This window comes from Bos javanicus, chromosome 29, assembly GCF_032452875.1.
Source record: "Bos javanicus breed banteng chromosome 29, ARS-OSU_banteng_1.0, whole genome shotgun sequence".
NCBI classification, from domain to species: Eukaryota; Metazoa; Chordata; class Mammalia; order Artiodactyla; family Bovidae; genus Bos; species Bos javanicus.
The window spans coordinates 19,185,052-19,205,471 of record NC_083896.1 but is presented as its reverse complement, the minus strand read 5'-3'; the positions used below and the strand labels follow the sequence as shown (position 1 = coordinate 19,205,471).

The following is a 20,420-nucleotide window of genomic DNA, read 5'->3' as shown; positions in this document are numbered from 1 at the left end:
ATACCAAAGAGCAGCAGCAGAGTGGACGTTTAACTTTTTTCTTCTGTTGGGCTTCCCATTTGCAACTGTAGCAGCCATTAAGGAAAGTCATATAGCATTCATAGTTGAAGTAGTATTTAATCCAAGAATTAAAGTTTTTCCATCTTTCTGTCTCTTCATTTCCAGTCTCAGTCCTGTTAATATCATCCATGGTTCACCCTTTTGCTGAAATGGTAAATAAAATAGTCAGAATCCAGTAGCTTCTTCATGTTTCATACCCCCACAATTCTACAGAAAATTCCATCAATAATGGAGAGATCTTTCAAAAGATCATAATCTAGGAAGATGAACTGGATTTGATGTAGAAGAGCAGAGTTTCATCCTATCTTTCCTACTAACTAGGTGAGTGTTTATTGCAGATACTGCACCATTCAAAGTTTAGCTTTTTCACTGTTATAATGGTACCATGTTCTCTACCCTAGCTAACTAATAGATGCTGAAAAAATTCAAACTAGATAATATATATGAATGTGTTATCAAAACAGTAGAATGTTCTTGAAAGGAGTACATTAAGGCTGCATATTGTCACCCTGTTTATTTAGTTTATATGCAGAGCACATCATGAGAAATGCCAGGCTGGATGAAATACAAGCTGGAATCAAGATTGCCAGAAGAAATTTCAACAAACTCAGATATGCAGATGTTACCATTCTAATGGCAGAAAGTTAAGAGGAACTAAAGAGCCTCTTGACGAGGGTGAAAGAGCAGAGTGAAAATGCTGGCTTAAAACTCAACAGTCAGAAAATTAAAATCATGGCACCTAGTCCCATCACTTCATGGCAAACAGAAGGGGGAAAAGTGGAAACGGTGACAGATTTTATTTTCCTGGGCTCCAAAATCACCAGGGACAGTGACTGCAGCCAAGAAATTAACACACTTCCACCTTGGAAAGAAAGCTATGGCCAACCTAGACAGTCTATTAAAAAGCAGAGACATCACTTTGCTGACAAAGGTCCATACAGTCAAAGCTACGGTTTTTCCAGTAGTCATGTACGGATGTGATAGCTGGACCATAACGAAGGCTGAGCAAGGAAGAATTGATGCTTTCAAACTGTGGTGCTGGAGAAGACTCTTGAGAGTCCCTTGATTGAAAGGAGATCAAACCAGCCAATCCTAAACTATTCACTGGAAGGACTGATTCTGAAGCTGGAGTTCCAATACTTTGGCCACCTGATGTGAAAAGCTGAGTCATTCGAACAGACCCTGATGTTGGGAAAGTTAGAGGGCAGGAGGAGAACTGGGCAACAGAGGACAAGATGGTTGGATGGCATCACCGACTCAAAGGACATGACTTGAGCCGACTCCAGGAGATAGTGAAGGACAGAGAAGCCTGGCATGCTGCAGTCCATGGGGTCACAAAGAGTCAGACACAACCTAGCAACTGAAAAACAACAACAATGATCTTGATATAACCTGAGATCTTAGAGACATGGTTGAAGTATATGAAAAAATATCACCCTTGACTAATGAGTTCCTCAGACACACAAATATCTGCCCCTTCTTTTTCCTCCCACATGTGGCTTTTCTAGAGTGAGCTTCAATTAAGAATTATGGAATATTCAGAATAGCAATGGCTGAAATAAGTTTATTTTTGCTTTTGCCAACAAAAAAATTTCAAAGGTTTAAAGAAGAAATTATTTGGTATGTTGCTTTATAATGTCTTTAGAACCCAGACATCTTTCAGTTTGCTGTTCCACTACAACACATGGCTCCTCAGGGTACAAAATGGCTGCTAAAGGTGTGTCTATCATTCCAATCCAACTACCAAGAAGAAAAGAACAAAGAAGGGTGCTTCCCCTTATTTTAATGATGTTTCAAGAAGTTGGAGATGGTATTTCACTAACAAGGGCTTTCTTACCAGCAAAACAACAATAACCCAGATATTAAGGATATCTAGACGTCAGTACTGCATTTTCTCATCCTTCTGTGCTCAGATAAGGTTCTCAGACATATGAACTTTCAGAGAATGTATGGATTTGGGGAAAATTTTTAATGAAACGTGGCTTCCCTGGCGGCTCATATGGTAAAGTGTCTGCCTGCAATGTGGGAGATTCGGGTTTGATTCCTGGGTTGGGAAGACTGCCTGGAGAAGAAAATGGCAACCCACTCCAATACTCTTGCCTGGATAATTCCATGGACAGAGGAGCCTGGTTAGGCTACAGTCCATGTGGTTGCAAAGAGCTGGACACGACTGAGCAACTTCACTTTCACTTTCTTTTAATGAAACAAAAATAGTCTTAGAGATCTTATCCCAGGCAATTATCTCTGCCCCTGGAATCTTTCTTTGTGCTCCATTTTGTTTTTTCGGAAAGGCACTCCAGTGTTGTAGCAAAAAGCAAATAGTCTGAATGTCCACTTCAGGTTAAAATGACATAAGAGGGCCTAGGGTAATACTCTCACATTAAGTGATTTAAAAACTAGGCAAAATATGTAACAAAATGTTTCATATAGTATATAGTAGACAGTGAAGGATAGCAATCCTTGAGAGGGGAAACAGGAAGTACGTGTTTTAATGCTCCATTTACAACCTCTATTGAGCTTCCAGGATGAAGCACAGGGTGTGAGAATATAGTGAAGTCTGGCAATATTCTAGAAGTAAGCAGAAAGAAATGGGAATTGGTGGAAATAAGGGAGCTCCTGGGTGTCTCCAGAGTCTCTGGCTGTATACTAATCAATACACACTTGCAAAGAAATTACCTGAGGACAGGGAGAGAACTGCATAAAAGGAGGTATTGAGAAAATCTCCAAAGGGTCACAGTACCAACTCTGAGAAGAGTTGTTATTTCCACCAGAGGAGCAAAACCTTATAACACCTACAGCACCACGTAGCATACTCAGATGGGTATTGCCTGGGTGGTGGGAAAAAAAAATTAAGCCTACATCAAAGGCTGCTATGGTCTAACCAGACAAACTTAAAGGTAAGTTTCAAAATAATGAAAATATTTCCAGGTTACATAAGTTATGGAACAAGATCAAGAATACTTTTTTAATATAAAATGCAGACAACACAGCAAAATTCACAATGCCTAGCACCCAATGAAAATTATCAGGATTTTTCCTGATAGAGGCCTCCACGCTGGCTCAGTGTAAAGAATCCACCTGCTACTGCAGGTGATATGGGTTTGATCCCTGAACCAGGAAGATCCCACATGCCATCGAGCAACAAAGCCTGTATGCCACAACTATTGAACCAGTGCTCTAGAGTCCAGAAGCCACAGGCAGTGAAGCCCATGCAACCTACAGTCCATTTTTTGCAACAAGAGAGGCCACCGCAAAAAAAAAAAAAAAAGGAGAGAGAGAGAGTGAGAAACCTGCACGCTGCAACCAGAGAGTAGCCCCTGCCTGTCACAACTATAGAAAAGCCCAGGCAACAACAAAGACCCAGTAGAGCCAAAAATAAATAAATAATTTAAAAAATAAAAAAGCAAAAATTCACAATCCATAAATAAGAAAAAATCAATCAACAACAACTCAGAAACGTCTCAAATGACAGACTTCGTAGGCAAGGACATTAAAGTATCATTACAATTGTATCCCATGTTCAAGACAGCAGAAGAAGGTGTATATTTGAAGGAAATACATAATATTTTTTGGAAATTTCAACAAGTGCTATTTATTTCACTTATATTTATAATACTTATTCTTTGCAAAATAATTCTTTAAAAAGATGTAGACTGAACTTCTAGAAATGAAAGATATAACCTGTGAGATGAAAAATGCACTGCTAAGATTAAAAGGGGACTGTAGAAAAAGATTAGAAGCCTGAGAATTTGAAAAAAAGAAGAGAAACTGTGACTTGCAGAACAACTTTAAGCATTCTAATATAAATGTGACTGGAGTTGCTGAAAGAGAGGAGGGACAAAGTAAGGGACAAAAAAATATTTGAAGAGCAAATTACTATCTTCCAAAATTGAAGAAAATTATAAACCCACAGACCAAGAAGCACCATAAAACCTGTAGAAAAGGCACATACAAAAAATAAAATACATCCGAATCAAGATGCTTAAAAACACTGATAAAAAGAAAATCTCAAAGAATGACTCTTGTACATTCTTTCAAGAAAAAAAAAAAAAAGAGTTCTCTTTAAAAAAAAAAAATGAATCCAGAAAACAGTAGAGTAACATCTTTAAAGAACCGAAGAAATTCTTTTATAAAATGTTTAAACAGAATTTAGCACTCTGCAAAAAGAGTTCTAAAAAAGATAGTGAAATAAAGATCTTTTCAGCTATTCAAAAGTAGAAAGACAGGTAACTTCTATTAAAAGAAATAAGGAATCTCCACAGTGTTCTCCATAGTGGCTGTCCTAGTTTGCATTCCCACCAACAGTGTAAGAGCGTTCCCTTTTCTCCACACCCTCTCCAGCATTTATTGCTTGTAGACTTTTGGATCGCAGCCATTCTGACTGGCGTGAAATGGTACCTCATGGTGGTTTTGATTTGCATTTCTCTGATAATGAGTGATGTTGAGCATCTTTTCATGTGTTCATTAGCCATCTGTATGTCTACCTTATGATCCAGCAATCCCACTGCTGGGCATACACACTGAGGAAACCAGAAGGGAAAGAGACACGTGTACCCCAATGTTCATCGCAGCACTGTTCATAATAGCCAGGACATGGAAGCAACCTAGATGTCCATCAGCAGATGAATGGATAAGAAAGCTGTGGTACATATACACAATGGAGTATTACTCAGCCATTAAAAAGAATACATTTGAATCAGTTCTAATGAGGTGGATGAAACTGGAGCCTATTATACAGAGTGAAGTAAGCCAGAAAGAAAAACACCAATACAGTATACTAATGCATATATATGGAATTTAGAAAGATGGTAACAATAACCCTGTATACGAGACAGCAAAAGAGACACTGATATATAGAACAGTCTTGTGGACTCTATGGGAGAGGGAGAGGGTGGGAAGATTTGGGAGAATGACATTGAAACATGTATAATATCATGTATGAAACGAGCCGCCAGTCCAGGTTCGATGCATGATACTGGATGCTTGGGGCTGGTGCACTGGGACGACCCAGAGGGATGGTATGGGGAGGGAGGAGGGAGGAGGGTTCAGGATAGGGAACACATGTATATCTGTGGCGGATTCATTTCAATATTTGGCAAAACCAATACAATATTGTAAAGTTTAAAAATTAAAAAAAAAAAAAAAGAAATAGAAAGTCTTAAAGACTTTCAACTAAAGTCTTTAAGAAAGACTTCCAGTAGTTAAAGAAAGTCTTTCAGTAAGAATGAAAAAGATACCAGATGGAAATGCACATTTAAAGAAAGGAAAGGGCTCCAGTTTCATCTACCTCATGGAAACATGTATAATATCATACAAGAAATGAATCACCAGTCCAGGTTCAATACAGGATCCTTGGGGCTGGTGCACTGGGATGACCCTGAGAGATGGTATGAGGAGGGAGGTGGGAGGGGAGTTCAGGATAGGGAACATGTGTACGCCCATGGCAGATTCATGTTGATGTGTGGCAGAACCAATACAATACTGTAAAGTAATTAGCCTCCAATTAAAATAAATAAATTTAAATTTTAAAATAAAGGAATGGGATGCACTGGAAGTATTTAATATATAGGTAGTATACAAAAATGATTTTCTTATTTATAAAATCTATTTAGAAGATAACAATGTTTGAAGGAAAAAGTATAAACAATGAATCCTTCAGCTTAAAACAACTGTAGAAATAAAATGTATGACAGTAATACTTCAAAGGCCACAAGTAAGGAAATGAAAGTGTACTGTTTGTTGTACAGTTCTCTACTACATGTGAAGTGGTATAATGTTACTTGAAGGTAGACTTGGATAAGTTAAAAGTGAAAGTGAATTCGCTCAGTCGTGTCTGACTCTTTGCGACCCCATGGACTGTAGCCTACCAGGCTCCTCTGTCCATGGGATTTTCCAGGCAAGAGTACTGGAGTGGGTTGCCATTTCCTTCTCCAGGAGATCTTCCCAACCCAGGGATCGAACCCGGGTCTCCAGCATTGCAGGCATTAAAGATATACACTATAAACATCAAAAAGGTCTGGCCACCTGATGCAAAGAACTGACTCTTTGGAAAAGACCCTTATGCTGGGAAAGACTGAAGGCAGGAGAAGGGGACGACATAAGATGAGATGTTGGACGGCATCACCGACTCAATGGGCATGAGTTTGAGCAAGCTTTGGGAGATGTTGGTGGACAGGGAAGCCTGGCATGCTGCAGTCCATGGGGTTGAAAAGAGTCAGACATGACTGAATGATTGAGCTGCACTGACATAATATAATAATCCAACAAAGGAGATAAAATTAAGTCATAAATGAAGCAAATGCCAAATTTAAACCTAAAAATAATAAATGCCAGATTTAAACCTAAATGTTATCAGCAATGCTATTTAATGTAATGAAGTAAAAGCTCCAAATAACAACAACAACAGTCTAACTGGATTAAAAGAACAATAATCATATATACTTTAAAAGAGGTTGGTTTGTTGACATAGGAGGTTAAAAAAAAAAAAAACACACATAAAACTTGTATATGTATCAGTGCCTCATCACCAGGATAATGTCATGTACCAATCAAGGAAAAAACCCCAGTCATATACAACCGTAAGAATTTATTGCTCATACATTTGAGTTGACTGACTATTCATCCTGCTTGTCTAGACTGGCCTCAGCTAATATGACCAGACAACTCTGCTCCAGGTGGCCTGAGTATATTCTAATGGTGACGAAACTTGTCCAAGAAAACAAGTCCCAAGGTACAAGCCAAATTCAATCTTTTGCTCTAAGGGATAACTTCATGTCAAAGTCAAAAGCAAAGCATATAAATTTATGATAGGAAGCAAATGTAAACTTGAATGGTAAAGGGTATGAAGAAAAGGCTGTAACTAAAGGAAGGGTGAGAACTGGGGACAAATGACATCATGTATCTCACTGGTTTACCAGCATTTCAAAAAACCTTAAGGGAAAGAAACATTAGTGGAGACAAAGAAGAACATAATGATGAAAAATAATTTTAAAAAAAATCATTTTTCATATATATGTATCCAATCACTTAGCCTCTAGAGGAAATATACACAAGTTCACAATAATACTGGGAGATTTAGCACACTTCTCTCAATAAAGGATATAATAAGCAAACAAAAATTCTGTAAGAATTCTGAAGATTTAACAACTCTACTAATAAGCTAGTTTTACCATTTATAGAATACTGCACTCAATATTTGCAGTATGTATATTCTTTTCCAATGAAAATGGAGCATTTATCAACAGTGATCACATATTGAGCCACACAACTGATTGTGTTAAACGTCTAAGAATTAAAATTGAAAACATGTCCCATAGGGTTAAAAAAAAAAAAAAAAAGCCACCCTGAAACTATGCACCATAAGATTACCAGAAACTGGTGAGTAACGGAAATTCTTAAGCTTGTCTTACAGATCAGCAGATAAGGGAACATCTTGTTTTTAAAAACTCTCTGCTTATAGCCTACCTTCAATAAGCAAGTTTCCTTAATTACTTCTTGCAGAATGGATACTCTTCAAGCTTCACATAGCTTAGGAACTTAAGAGTCAGCTCTTGTCCAATTTGAACCAGCTTGACTATTTAGGACCACCAACTCTAAAACTGCGCATGTACAAGTGTTCAGTGGGTAACCTTTTGACTTCAAAAGACCACAAATTTAACCATATGATCATGCTAAACTGCCTCCATTTATGAACATGTATCCCATGAAGAAGAATGTAACTCAGATACATCTATACAGAATACCAGTTACCTCACATTTTCCACACCTCTGATCACCTTTTCCCATGCAAGACCACCCTACTTCTTTATCCCATAAACATCTGAAGCTCCACACTTTCAGGAAGCTGGATTTGAGATTTATTTTCCCAGCTCTGAGATTTAGTCTCTGTTACAAACCTCAGCATCTTAGTGTTTGGTTTCCTATGTATCAGGCAAATAAACCTAATTCTGTGACAAATTTGGTAGTCAGTTAGGAGGTAAGTGCAGATGGGCTTTTTGCTCATGGTTTATTAGTGGCTTTCTGGTATTGAGCAAGCAAGCTCAATGAGCCCAATAGCTGGATAAGCCCAAGCAGCTGCCTGGTCCATTGGGTCCAGGGACCACTCCCTGGAATTTCCTGGGCATGGGACCATTGACCTTTGGCACATAATTTTGCTTTGCAACGAAGAAATAGTTTCTGGGTCTGAAAGACACTTTTGGGTGAGTAAGTTCACTAAAAATTACCAAGGAAGCCCCATTAAAATTTACCTATGCCTAAATTGTCTAAATCATGGGTTAGAGGTCCTGCTGGTGGGAATTTGGCAGAATCACGGGATAGAGGCCCACACTAATAGATACAATACAAAATGTTTTAGGTACTGAGATAATCTAAACCAGGGTTAATATCCTGGGGTTCTGGCTTCTAGTTTTATTTTTGGCCCTATTTGTCTTGTCTATGTCTGATCACCTTATTTGCTAACAATTGGCTATATAGGGGCTAAGAAATTGGACAGACTTGCATTGCATGCTAAAATAAAGCCAAAAGAAAATGGGAAATTTGCTTTCTAAAGCCTATCGTCTCTCAGACAGGCAGTGACCTACTGGAATTCCAGTTGATTCATGAACATGGAGCCAATTGGTATGGAGCCAATATTTGCAAGTACTTATTTAACTGAGAACTGAAAGAATATTACCCTAAAATGGCCAAGATGGGAAGGTATCTTTTGACATTTAAATACTAGGATTTTTTGCATATGCCATTAAAGAAGCTGCCTTGATAAAATATCTTTTTTAAATTCTGATCCTGAAGGAATAAAAACATTTCTAGGAAAATGCTTAAAGTTATCACCCTATCATATTCTTGAAATGCAAACACAGTCCACAAAGCCAGAGATTCAGTTCAGTTCAGTTGCTCAGTCTTGTCTGACTCTTGGCAACGCCAAAGACTGCAGCATGCCAGGCCTCCATGTCCATCACTTCCCAGAGTTGACTCAAATTCATGCCCATTGAGTTGGTGATGCCATCCAAACATGTCATCCTCTGTTTTCCCCTTCTCTGTCTGCCTTCAATCTTTCCCAGAATCAGAGTCTTTTCTAATGAGACAGTTCTTCCCATCAGGTGCCCAAAGCTTCAGCAACAGTCCTTTCAATGAATATTCAGGACTGATTTCCTTTAGGATGGACTGGTTGGATCTCTTTGCTTTCCAAGGGACTCTCAAGAGTCTTCTCCAAAACCACAGTTCAAAAGCATCAATTCTTCAGCGCTCAGCTTTGTTTATAGTCCAACTCACATCTGTACATGAACACTGGAAAAACCATAGCCTTGACTAGATGGACCTCTGTTGGCAAAGTAATGTCTCTGCTTTTTAATATGCTATCTAGGTTGGTCATAACTTATCTTTCAAACAGCAAGTGTCTTTGCATTTCAAGGCTGCAGTCACCATCTGCAGTGATTTTGGGGCCCTCCAAAATACACTCTGTTGCTGTTTCCACTGTTTCCCCATCTATTCGCCATGAAGTGATGGGACCAGATGCCATGATTTTAGTTTTCTGAATGTTGAGTTTTAAGACAACTTTTTCACTCTCTTCTTTCACTTTCAACAAGAGGCTCTTTAGTTCTTCACTTTCTTCCATTAAGTGTGGTGTCATCTGCATATCTGAAGTTACTGATATTCTTCCCAGTGATCTTGATTCCAGTTGTGCTTCATCCAGCACAGCATTTCTCATGATGTACTCTGCATACAAGTTAAATAAGCAGAGTGACAACATACAGCCTTGATATACTTCTTTCCTGATATGGAACCAGTCTGTTGTTCCATGTCCAGTTCTAACTGTTGCTTCTTGACCTGCACACAGATCTCTCAGGAGGCCGGTCAGGTGGTCTGGTATTTCCATCGCTTGAAGAATTCTCCACAGTTTATTGTGATCCACACAGTCAAAGGCTTTGGCATAGTCAATAAAGCAGAAATAGATGTTTTTCTGGAACTCTCTTGCTTTTTCCATGATCCAGCAGATGTTGGCAATTTGATCTCTGGTTCCTCTGCCTTTTCTAAAACCAGCTTCAACATCAGGAAGCTCACGATTCACGTATTGCTGAAGCCTGGCTTGGAGAATTTTGAGCATTACGTTACTAGCATGTGAGATGAGTGCAATTGTGCAGTAGTTTGAACATTCTTTGGCATTGCCTTTCTTTGGGATTGGAATGAAAACTGACCTTTTCCAGTCCTGTGGCCACTGCTGAGTTTTCCAAATTGGCTGGCATATTGGGTGCAGCACTTTCACAGCATCATCTTTCAAGATTTGAAATAGCCCAACTGGAATTTCATCACCTTCACTAGCTTTGTTCATAGTGATGCTTTCTAAGGCCCACTTGACTTCACATTCCAGGATGTCTGGCTCTAAATGAGTGATCACACCATCGTGATTATCTGGATCATGAAGATCTTTTTTGTACAGTTCTTCTGTGTATTCTTGCCATCTCTTCTTAGTATCTTCTGCTTCTGTTAGGTCCATACCATTTCTGTCCTTTATCGAGCCCATCTTTGAATGAAATGTTCCCTTGGTATCTCTAATTTTCTTGAAAAGATCTCTAGTCTTTCCCATTCTGTTGTTTTCTCTATTTCTGTGCATTGATTGCTGAAGAAGGCTTTCTTATTTCTTCTTGCTATTCTTTGTAACTCTGCATTCAGATGTTTATATCTTTCCTTTTCTCCTTTGCTTTTTGCTTCTCTTGTTTTCACAGCTATTTGTAAGGCCTCCCCAGACAGCCATTTTGCTTTTTTGCATTTCTTTTCCATGGGATGGTCTTGATCCCTGTCTCCTGTACAATGTCATGAACCTCCATCCGTAGTTCATCAGGCACTCTATGTATCAGATCTAGTCCCTTAAATCTATTTCTCACTTCCACTGTATAATCATAAGGGATTTGATTTAGCTCATACCTGAATGGTCTAGTGGTTTTCCCTACTTTCTTCAATTTAAGTCTGAATTTGGTAATAAGGAGTTCATGGTCTGAGCCACAGTCAGCTCCTGGTCTTGTTTTTGTTGACTGTATAGAGCTTCTCCATCTTTGGCTGCAAAGAATATAATCAATCTGATTTCGGTGTTGACCATCTGGTGATGTCCATGTGTAGAGTCTTCTCTTGTGTTGTTGGAAGATGGTGTTTGCTATGACCAATGCGTTCTCTTAGCAAAAGTCTATTAGTCTTTGCCCTGCTCCATTCTGTATTCCAAGGACAAATTTGCCTGTTACTCCAGGTGTTTCTTGACTTTCTACTTTTGCATTCCAGTCCCCTATAATGAAAAGGACATCTTTTTTGGGTGTTAGTTCTAAAAGGTCTTGTAGGTCTTCATAGAACTGTTCAACTTGACCAACCTAGACAGCATATTAAAAAGAAGAAACATTACTTTGTCAACAAAGGTACATCTAGTCAAGACTATGATTTTTCCAGTAGTCATGTATGGATGTGAGAGTTGGACTATGAAGAAAGCAGAGTGCTGAAGAATTGATGCTTTTGAACTGTGGTGCTGGAGAAGACTCTTGAGAGAAACACTTGGACAGCAAGGAGATCCAACCAGTCCATCCTAAAGGAAATCAGTCCTGAATATTCACTGGAAGGACTGATTTTGAAGCTGAAACTCCAATACTTTGGCCACTGATGTTGAAGCTGAAACTCCAATACTTTGGCCACTTTTCATTCATCTGAAAAGACACTGATGCTAGAAAAGATTGAAGGCAGGAGGAGAAGGGGATGACAGAGGATGAGATGGTTGGATGGCATCACGACTCAATGCACATGAGTTTGAGTAAACTCTGGGAGTTGGTGATGGACGGGAAGCCTGGCGTGCTGCAGTCCATGGCGTTGCAAAGAGTCGGACACGACTGAGCGACTGGACTGAACTGAACTGTTTTTCTGGAACTTTCTTGCTTTTTTGATGATCCAACAGGTGTTAGCAATTTGATCTCTGGTTCCTCTGCCTTTTCTAAATCCAGCTTGAACATCTGCAAGTTTACGGTTCACATACTGTTGAAGCCTGGCTTGAAGAATTTTGAGCATTGCTTTGCTAGTGTGTGAGATGAGTGCAATTGTATGGTAGTTTGAGCATTCTTTGGCATTGCCTTTCTTTGGGATTGGAATGCAATCTGACCTTTTCCAGTCCTGCAGCCACTGCTGAGTTTTCCAAATTTGCTGACATATGGAGTGCAGCACTTGCACAGCATCATCTTTCAGGATTTGAAATAGCTCAACTGGAATTCCATCACCTCCCTAGCTTTGTTTGTAGTGATGCTTCCTAAGGCCAACTTGACTTCTCATTCCAGGATGTCTGGCTCTAGATGAGTAATCACATCATCATGCTTATCTGCATTCTGAAGATCTTTTTTGTATTCTTGTCACCTCTTTTTAACATCTCCTGCTTCTGTTAGGTCCATATCATTTCTCTTTATTGAGCCCATCTTTGCATGAAATGTTCCCTTGGAATCTCTAATTTTCTTGAATTGGAATAGGTGTATTTAATTCAGATGACCATTATATCTACTACTGTGGACAAGAATCTCTTAGAAGAAATGGAGTAGCCATCATAGTCAACAGAAAAGTCCGAAAAGCAGTACTTGGATGCTTTGGCACTTGGTGGAGGAAACAGGTAAAGGGGAATAAGAGGTCCATTTATAAAGTGTACAAGCCAGGGGGATAAGGAATATGGTCAATAATACTGTAAGAGGAAAGATAGTCACTAGACTTATCATGGTGATAATTTCATAATGTATGAAAACGTCAAATAACTATGCAGCATATCTAAAACTAACATAATATTCAATGTCAACTGTATTTCAGCTTTAAAAAAAAAAAAAAGGAAAGCAGTTTTAAACTCATCTATCCTTATCCATCAGAGGGTAGAGAGAATGAAAACCACAGTCACAGAAAACTAACCAATCTGATCACATAGACCACAGCCTTGCCTAGCTCAATGAAACTATGAGCCAGGCCTTGTAAGGGCCACCCAAGACAGACGAGTCATGGCAGACAGTTCTGACAAAACGTGGTCCACTGGAGAAAGAATGACAACCACCTCATTATTCTTGCCTTGAGAACCCCATGAACAGTATGAAAAGGCAAAAAGGTAAGACACTGAAAAATGAACTCCCAGGTCAGTAGGTGCCTCATATGCTACTGGAAAAGAGTGGAGAAATAAATCCAGAAAGAATGAAAAGACAGAGCCAAAGCAAAAACAACACCCAGTTGTGCATGTGAAGGGTGATGGAAGTAAAGTCTGATGCTGTAAAGAGTAATATTGCATAAGAACCTGGAATGTTAGGTCCATGAATCAAGGCAAATTGGAAGTGGTCAAACAGGAGATGGCAAGAGTGAACATCGACATTTTAGGAATCAGTGAACTAAAATGGACTGGAATGGGTGAATTTAACTCAGATGACCATTATATATACACTGTGGGCAAGAATTCCTTAGAAGAAATGGAGTAGCCATCATAGTCAACAAGAGTCCAAAATGCAGTATTTGGGTGCAATCTCAAAAATGACAGAATGAGCTCTGTTCATTTCCAAGGCAAACCATTCAATATCACAGTGATCCAAGCCTATGCCCTGACCAGTAATGCTGAAGAAGCTGAAGTTGAATGGTTCTACGAATACCCACAAGACCCTCTAGAACTAACACCCAAAAAAGATGTCATTTTCATTATAAGGGACTGGAATGCAAAAGTAAGAAGTAAAGAAATACTGGAGTAACAGGTAAATTTGGCCTTGGAGTACAGAATGAAGTAGGGAAAAGGCTAATAAAGTTTTGCCAAGAGAACGCATTGGTCATAGCAAACACCCTCTTCCAACAACATAAAAGATGACTCTCCACATGGACATCACCAGATTGTCAATACCAAAATCATACTGATTATATTCTTTGCATCCAGAGATGCAGAAGCTCTATACATTCAGCAAAAATAAGACTGGAAGCTGACTGTGGCTCAGATCATGAACTCCTTATTGCCAAATTCAGACTTAAATTGAAGAAAGTAGGGAAAACCAGTAGACCATTCAGGTATCAGTCAGTTCAGTTCGTGTCCTAAATCAAATCACTTATGATTATACAGTGAAAGTGACAAATAGATTCAAGGGATTAGACCTGATAAACAGAGTGCCTGAAGAACTATGGACAGAAGTGCATGACATTATACAGGAGGGAGTGATCAAGACCATTCCCAAGAAAAAGAACTGCAAAAAGGCAAAATGGTGGTCTGAGGAGGCCTTACAAATAGCTGTGAAAAGAATAGAAGTGAAAGGCAAAGGAGAAAAGGAAAGATATACCCATTTCAATGCTGAGTTCCAAAGAATAGCCAGGAGAGATAAGAAAGCCAGAGATTACAACTTTAGATTAATTAGTAGAACCTAAATCTGGACAAAGAAAGAGGAGTGGAGGAATGAAGAGGTCTTTTAAACTCAATGGAGGAAACAGAACTTATTCCAACTTTTTTGTTTCTGTCATTGTTTTACAAACTGCTTTATACTGTAATATCTAATTCATGACTGAGTTTTTAAATGAAGGTGTGAGATCTCTAAGTATGTATGTGTGTACTTTATAAGTGTGACATATCTTTATCTCTGAATGCTTTTACCAAAATGAATTTATTAAGTGAGCTCTACTTAACTGGCTTAAAGGAAATCAAATTTCCTTTGATTTCCTATATAAATTTCCTTTATATAAGCAAAATAAATTTGCTTATATAAATCCTCAGAAATATGGGGGGAAAAAACTAACCTGAATGAACTTCAGGTTCACAACAGCTGGTAAATATTCAGTATTCAATTCATATCTGTATTAATATTAGTTTAAGATTGATTTAATTAATATAGGCATATCTTTAATGTCATCAACATTAAGTCTAATACTTTTATTGTATCTAACTGAAAGTTAAAGTTAAATTCTTTCTGTTGCAAAATGTTTCTGCAAGAAAAAGTTGATATGATGAAACTTTTAAGAAAAGTAAATGTAAATGACTCACAGACCTCAAAATCAAACTGATGGTTACCAAAGGGGAACATGGGGGGCAGTAATAAATTAGGAAATTAGAGTTAACATATACACACTACTGTATATAAAATAGATAACTAATAAGGACCTACTGTATAGCACAAAGAATTCTATTCAATATTCTTCAATAACTTATATGGGAAAAGAATCTGAAAAAGAATGTTATATGTGTGTGTGTATATGTATATGTGTGTGTATATATATATATATATATATATATATGAATGATTGACATTGCTGTACATTTGAAATTAACACATCATAGTAAATCAACTATTCTCTGACAAGTTGTTTTAATTAAATGTAAATGACATAAGAAACTTCTTGGTGAAATCTTTGGGAATAATGACAGTTTGCTGCTCTGCTGCTCAAGTGCTCAGTCATATCTGACTCCTGGTGACCCCATGGACTGTAGCCAGTCAGGTGCCTCTGTCCATGGAATTTTCCAGGCAAGAAAACAGGAGTGGGTGGCCATTTTCCACTTCACGGATCTTTCCAGGCCAAGGATCAAACCTGCATCTATTACGTCTCCTGCATTGGCAAGATGGTTCTTTACTACTGCACCATTTGGGCAGCCCAATTATATTTTAGGCCTATCTATTTTAAAATACTCTCTCAAGATATTTGGTAATTTGAAAGTTTAGAGTTTTGCAAGATTATGTTCAATAATCAGATCAGATCAGATCAGTCGCTCAGTCGTGTCCGACTCTTTGCAACCCCATGAATCAGCACGCCAGGCCTCCCTGTCCATCACCAACTCCTGGAGTTCACTCAGACTCACATCCATCGAGTCAGTGATGCCATCCAGCCATCTCATTCTCTGTCGTCCCCTTCTCCTCTTGCCCCCAATCCCTCCTAGCATCAGAGTCTTTTCCAATGAGTCAATTATTCGCATGAGGTGGCCAAAGTACTGGAGTTTCAGCTTTAGCATCATTCCTTCCAAAGAAATCCCAGGGCTGATCTCCTTCAGAATGGACTGGTTGGATCTCCTTGCAGTCCAAGGGACTCTCAAGAGTCTTCTCCAACACTACAGTTCAAAAGCATCAATTCTTTCGCGCTCAGCCTTCTTCACAGTCCAACTCTCACATCCATACATGACCACTAGAAAAACCATAGCCTTGACTAGACGAACCTTTGTTGGCAAAGTAATGTCTCTGCTTTTGAATGTGCTATCTAGTTTGGTCATAACCTTCCTTCCAAGGAGTAAGCATCTTTTAATTTCATGGCTGCAGTCACCATCTGCAGTGTTCAATAATAGGAAGTATTAAATATCCAGATCACTCCTAAGTAAGATAAAATACAGCAACTTTAATTGCTAAACAAGTCTAAGTTTGCCTACTTTTATCATCTTATGAGAGAAAAATTAAAGACACTTGGGTTAATTGGATGTATGTCTTGTACCACATTGAGGAAAGAAACTATGCTATGAGAAAATATATGTTGCTAGAGGTGTAGAATATGTTCATAAGTTAGCCAATCAGGAAATGCTGCTATGTTCATAACTGCTTGATTCTTCATTTTCACTAAAGACTAATATTTTTAAGAGATAAAAATTGTAAAATATATTTAATTAAATGGGCATGATAAAAGAGAGAAATGGTAAGGACCTAACAGAAGACAAAGGTATTAGGAAGGGGTGGCAAGAACACAGAACAACTATACAAAAAAAAGGTCTTAATGACCTGGATAACCACAATGTTGTGGTCACTCACCTAGAGCCAGACATTCTGGAGTATGAAGTCAAGTGGGCTTTAGGAAGCATTACAGGAAAAAAGCTAGTGAAGGTTGATGAAATTCCAGCTGAGCTATTTAAAATCCTAAAATATGATGCTATTAAAGTGCTGAACTCAATATGCCAGCAAATTTGGAAAATTCAGCAGTGGCCACAGAACTGGGAAAGGTCAATTTTCTTTCCAATCCCAAAGAAGGACAGTGCCAAAGAAAGTTCAAACTACCATACAATTGTGGTCATTCCACATACTAGCAAAGCAATGCTCAAAATCCTTTAAGCTAGGCTTCAGCAGTATGTGAACTAAGAACTTTCAGATGTACAAGCTGGGTTTAGAAAAGGCAGAGAAATCAAACTGCCAACATTTCAATGGAACATAGAGGAAGCAAGAAAATTCCAGAAAAACATCTATTTCTCATTCATTGACTATACTAAAGGCTTTGTGTGGATCACAGCAAACTGTGGGAAATTCTTTTTTAAAAATGGGAATACCGGACCACCTTACCTGTCTCCTGAGAAACCTGTATGCAGGTCAAGAAGCTACAGTTAGAACTAGACATGGAACAACTGATGGGTTCAAAATTGGGAAAGGAATACAACAAGGCTGTATATTGTCACCCTGCTTATTTAACTTATTTGCAGAGTACATCTTATGCTTTTTCAAAAATGCTTCATCTTCAAGAAGACTCAAAGAAAGGTATAATACAGGTTTTAGATAACTTTCATATCACACCACTGAACAGAAGAAGAAATTTTAAAATTCTAATGGAAACCTTGATGGTTTCATAAAATTGTTAACAAAATGTTAAGATCAATGATTAGATATATAGGGTGGAGTGATCTGATGAATATGGTTATAACTTTTACCTGAAATAGTACTAGCTTTTAATCTATGTTTTCCAGATGTAGGGGAAGCTTTCCCCTTAAGCCAATTATCAGTTGAGGTAATCTGGTAAGTTATACCTTTTTAAGTAAAGTTGAAGACTTTCTCTTTTCTATCCCATCCCTCCACAATTGGGAAACTCTTCTACTATTTTTATATTCATGGAAATACAGTTATTTGAATGAGTTAAATAAGAATTTGTTGTGCTTACAACAGGACACATTTGAAAATATTGCTGATACTACCATGGTTTTGACTGAAACGTCCTTTGAATAATACATAATCAAATATGATCCAACAGCTTTAAGGAACTACAGTGGACTCTATGGAACCATAAAGCCCCTTGAAAAAACAAACCTAGTTGAGTAACAGAAATTTATCAGTATATTTTCTGACTGTAGTGCAGTCAAGTTAGAAATCAATCATAATATGAAAATCAGAAAACTCCACATTTCGGGAAAAAAACACTATTTATTTTAAAAAATTATGGGTCAAAGGAAAATAAACAATTAAAATCAGAAAAAAGTTTTAACTGGCTGGTGATGAAATTTAGCTAACTGGCGTTGCAAATGTTGGCCTGTCGAAAAAAAGCTTTGTGAACAAAAGTTTTGTGACTGAGAGGAACGTAAACTGCATGAATACTAAATAAGCCAGCATTTTAACCAGAATCATTACCATAACCATCTCCCAAGTATCTACAGATCCTTTACATTTACTTCGAACAGTCAGAGCAGCCAAATTCACATGAAAATTAAGTAGTATTTAGGAAAAGACTAAGACTCTGTTTCCCTGGAGAAGGAAATGGTAACCCACTCCAGTATTCTTGCCTGGAAAATCCCACAGACGGAAGAGCCTGGCAGGCTACAGTTATGGGGTCGCAAGGAGTCCGACATGACTGACCAACTGAGGACAGGGAAAGGCTAATCAACATGATTTCCCTCCAACAACTTTTCTCTGGTTTCCAAACCCATACAATCAAAACTCTACTGAAATGTCCACCTGGACTTCTTACAGGCATCTCAACCTTATTATGTCCTAAACTGAACTCCTGACCTTTCCCCCAAAATCGACTGCTCTTGTGTTCAGTCCCAACTTAGTATAGGGCACGACTGTTCACAGAGTTGCTTGATGTAAAATCCAGGGCATGCCGCTCAGGATTGAGAAACGGAAATACGTCCTGCCATAAAAATAAACTAGAAAACAAGACAGAATATATAAAGCACCCTTCACATTTGCAGGGACTTCCAGAGAAGCCGAGGCACGAAACCCGCCCAGGGTCTGTGGGGCTTCGTGGGGCTTCTGGGACCCAGTTAGGGGGAAGCCCTCGGTTCTCAAGCGACCTCCTGGCAGCAGGGATGTAACGGCAGCTCCAACTTCACCTGTGGTGAGCTGACAGGATACAGTGCCTCACTCAAGTATGCCTGCCAATTTAAGAGTGTTAACGTACCTTCCTCCTTCTGGAGATACTTAGGTAAAGCACGGAACTGAACTCAACACTTAACGTGACTTCAAGGTCCCAACCTAAATCTAGAATTCAGGGTAGAAAAGACCAACGTCTTTCAAGATGGAGGCCAGGCAGAACGAAGCCTAAGGTGCCCAGAGTGGGTGGGCGTGGCCAGGGGCGTGGCCTCAATGCCCAGTTAAGCACTAAGACTGACTCTAAAGTCAACCCCCAACCTTACAGTGCCGGAGAAGGCAATGGCACCCTACTCCAGTACTCTTGCCTGGAAAATCCCATGGACAGAGGAGCCTGGTAGGCTACAGTCCATGGGATCACAAAGAGTCGGACACGACTGAGCGACTTCACTTTCACTTTTCATTTTCATGCATTGGAGAAGGAAATGGCAACCCACTCCACTGTTCTTGCCAGGAGAATCCCAGGGACAGGGGAGCCTGGTAGGCTACCTTCTATGGGGTCACACAGAGACGGACACGACTGAAGTGACTTAGCATAGCATAGCGTAACCTTACAGTGCACCACACTTTAATAAATGTCTTTAAAGGTATACCGTGTTTGCTTCTCTTCTTTTAAAAATAAACAATTTTCACCAGTCATTTGGTTCAGGCATTAACTATTTTTATAGCCCAGGTAGTCACTGATTGTCTTTTCTTTTAAAATAATTTTTCTTGCTTTTTTTTTTCTTCTTCACCACATGCTCTGTCACCTTGGATTTTTTGTGACCTCATGGACTATATCCCGCCAGGCTCCTCTGTGTCCATGGAATTTTCCAGGCAAGAATACTGGAGCAGGTTGCCATTTCCTCCTCCAAGGGATCATGCTGACTGAGGAACGAACTTGTGTTATTTGCATCTCCTGCACTGGCAGGTGGATTCTTTGCCATTGTGCCACCTGGGAAGCTTTTCTTCACTAACCTGCTTCAAAAATGGACTTGTTTTAGCGCTCTTTAATATCTGATTCTTCTGGCTATTTCTCCAGCTCTGACCTCATTTTGAGCTCTAAACTCTTACATCCATCAATCTACTGGTCATCTTTGTCTGAATGTCCTTCGGTAGACACCTCAAACTCAGTAAACCTTAACCTGAATGATCTTTACCTTCAAATCTACTCCATCTTCTGTGCCTCCAAATCTATGAATGACAAGATCTGAAATGAATGGCTCATTCTTAATAGCTTACTTTCCTTTGCAACACCCCTCCCACTTATACCAACCAAATTCTGATTATCATACTTCCTATTCACTTCTATTTATTTCTTCTACTCATTCCCTT

At 38.9% G+C, this 20,420-nt stretch overlaps 1 protein-coding gene across 1 annotated transcript in view; it reads right to left on the bottom strand.

Annotated features, from left to right (window-relative positions):
- Window positions 1–19,298, bottom strand: part of LOC133241097 (glycerophosphodiester phosphodiesterase domain-containing protein 4-like) — a 133,852-nt gene extending 114,554 nt beyond the window's left edge. Inside the window, exons 1-2 of the mRNA XM_061406183.1 lie at window positions 19,138–19,298; window positions 5–204 (exon numbers count right to left, since the gene is read on the bottom strand). Coding sequence (XP_061262167.1) covers window positions 5–190 — 186 coding nt within the window. The 5' untranslated portion in view covers window positions 191–204; window positions 19,138–19,298. The remainder of the gene's footprint in view (window positions 1–4; window positions 205–19,137) is intronic.
- Window positions 19,299–20,420: the final 1,122 nt, after the last annotated feature.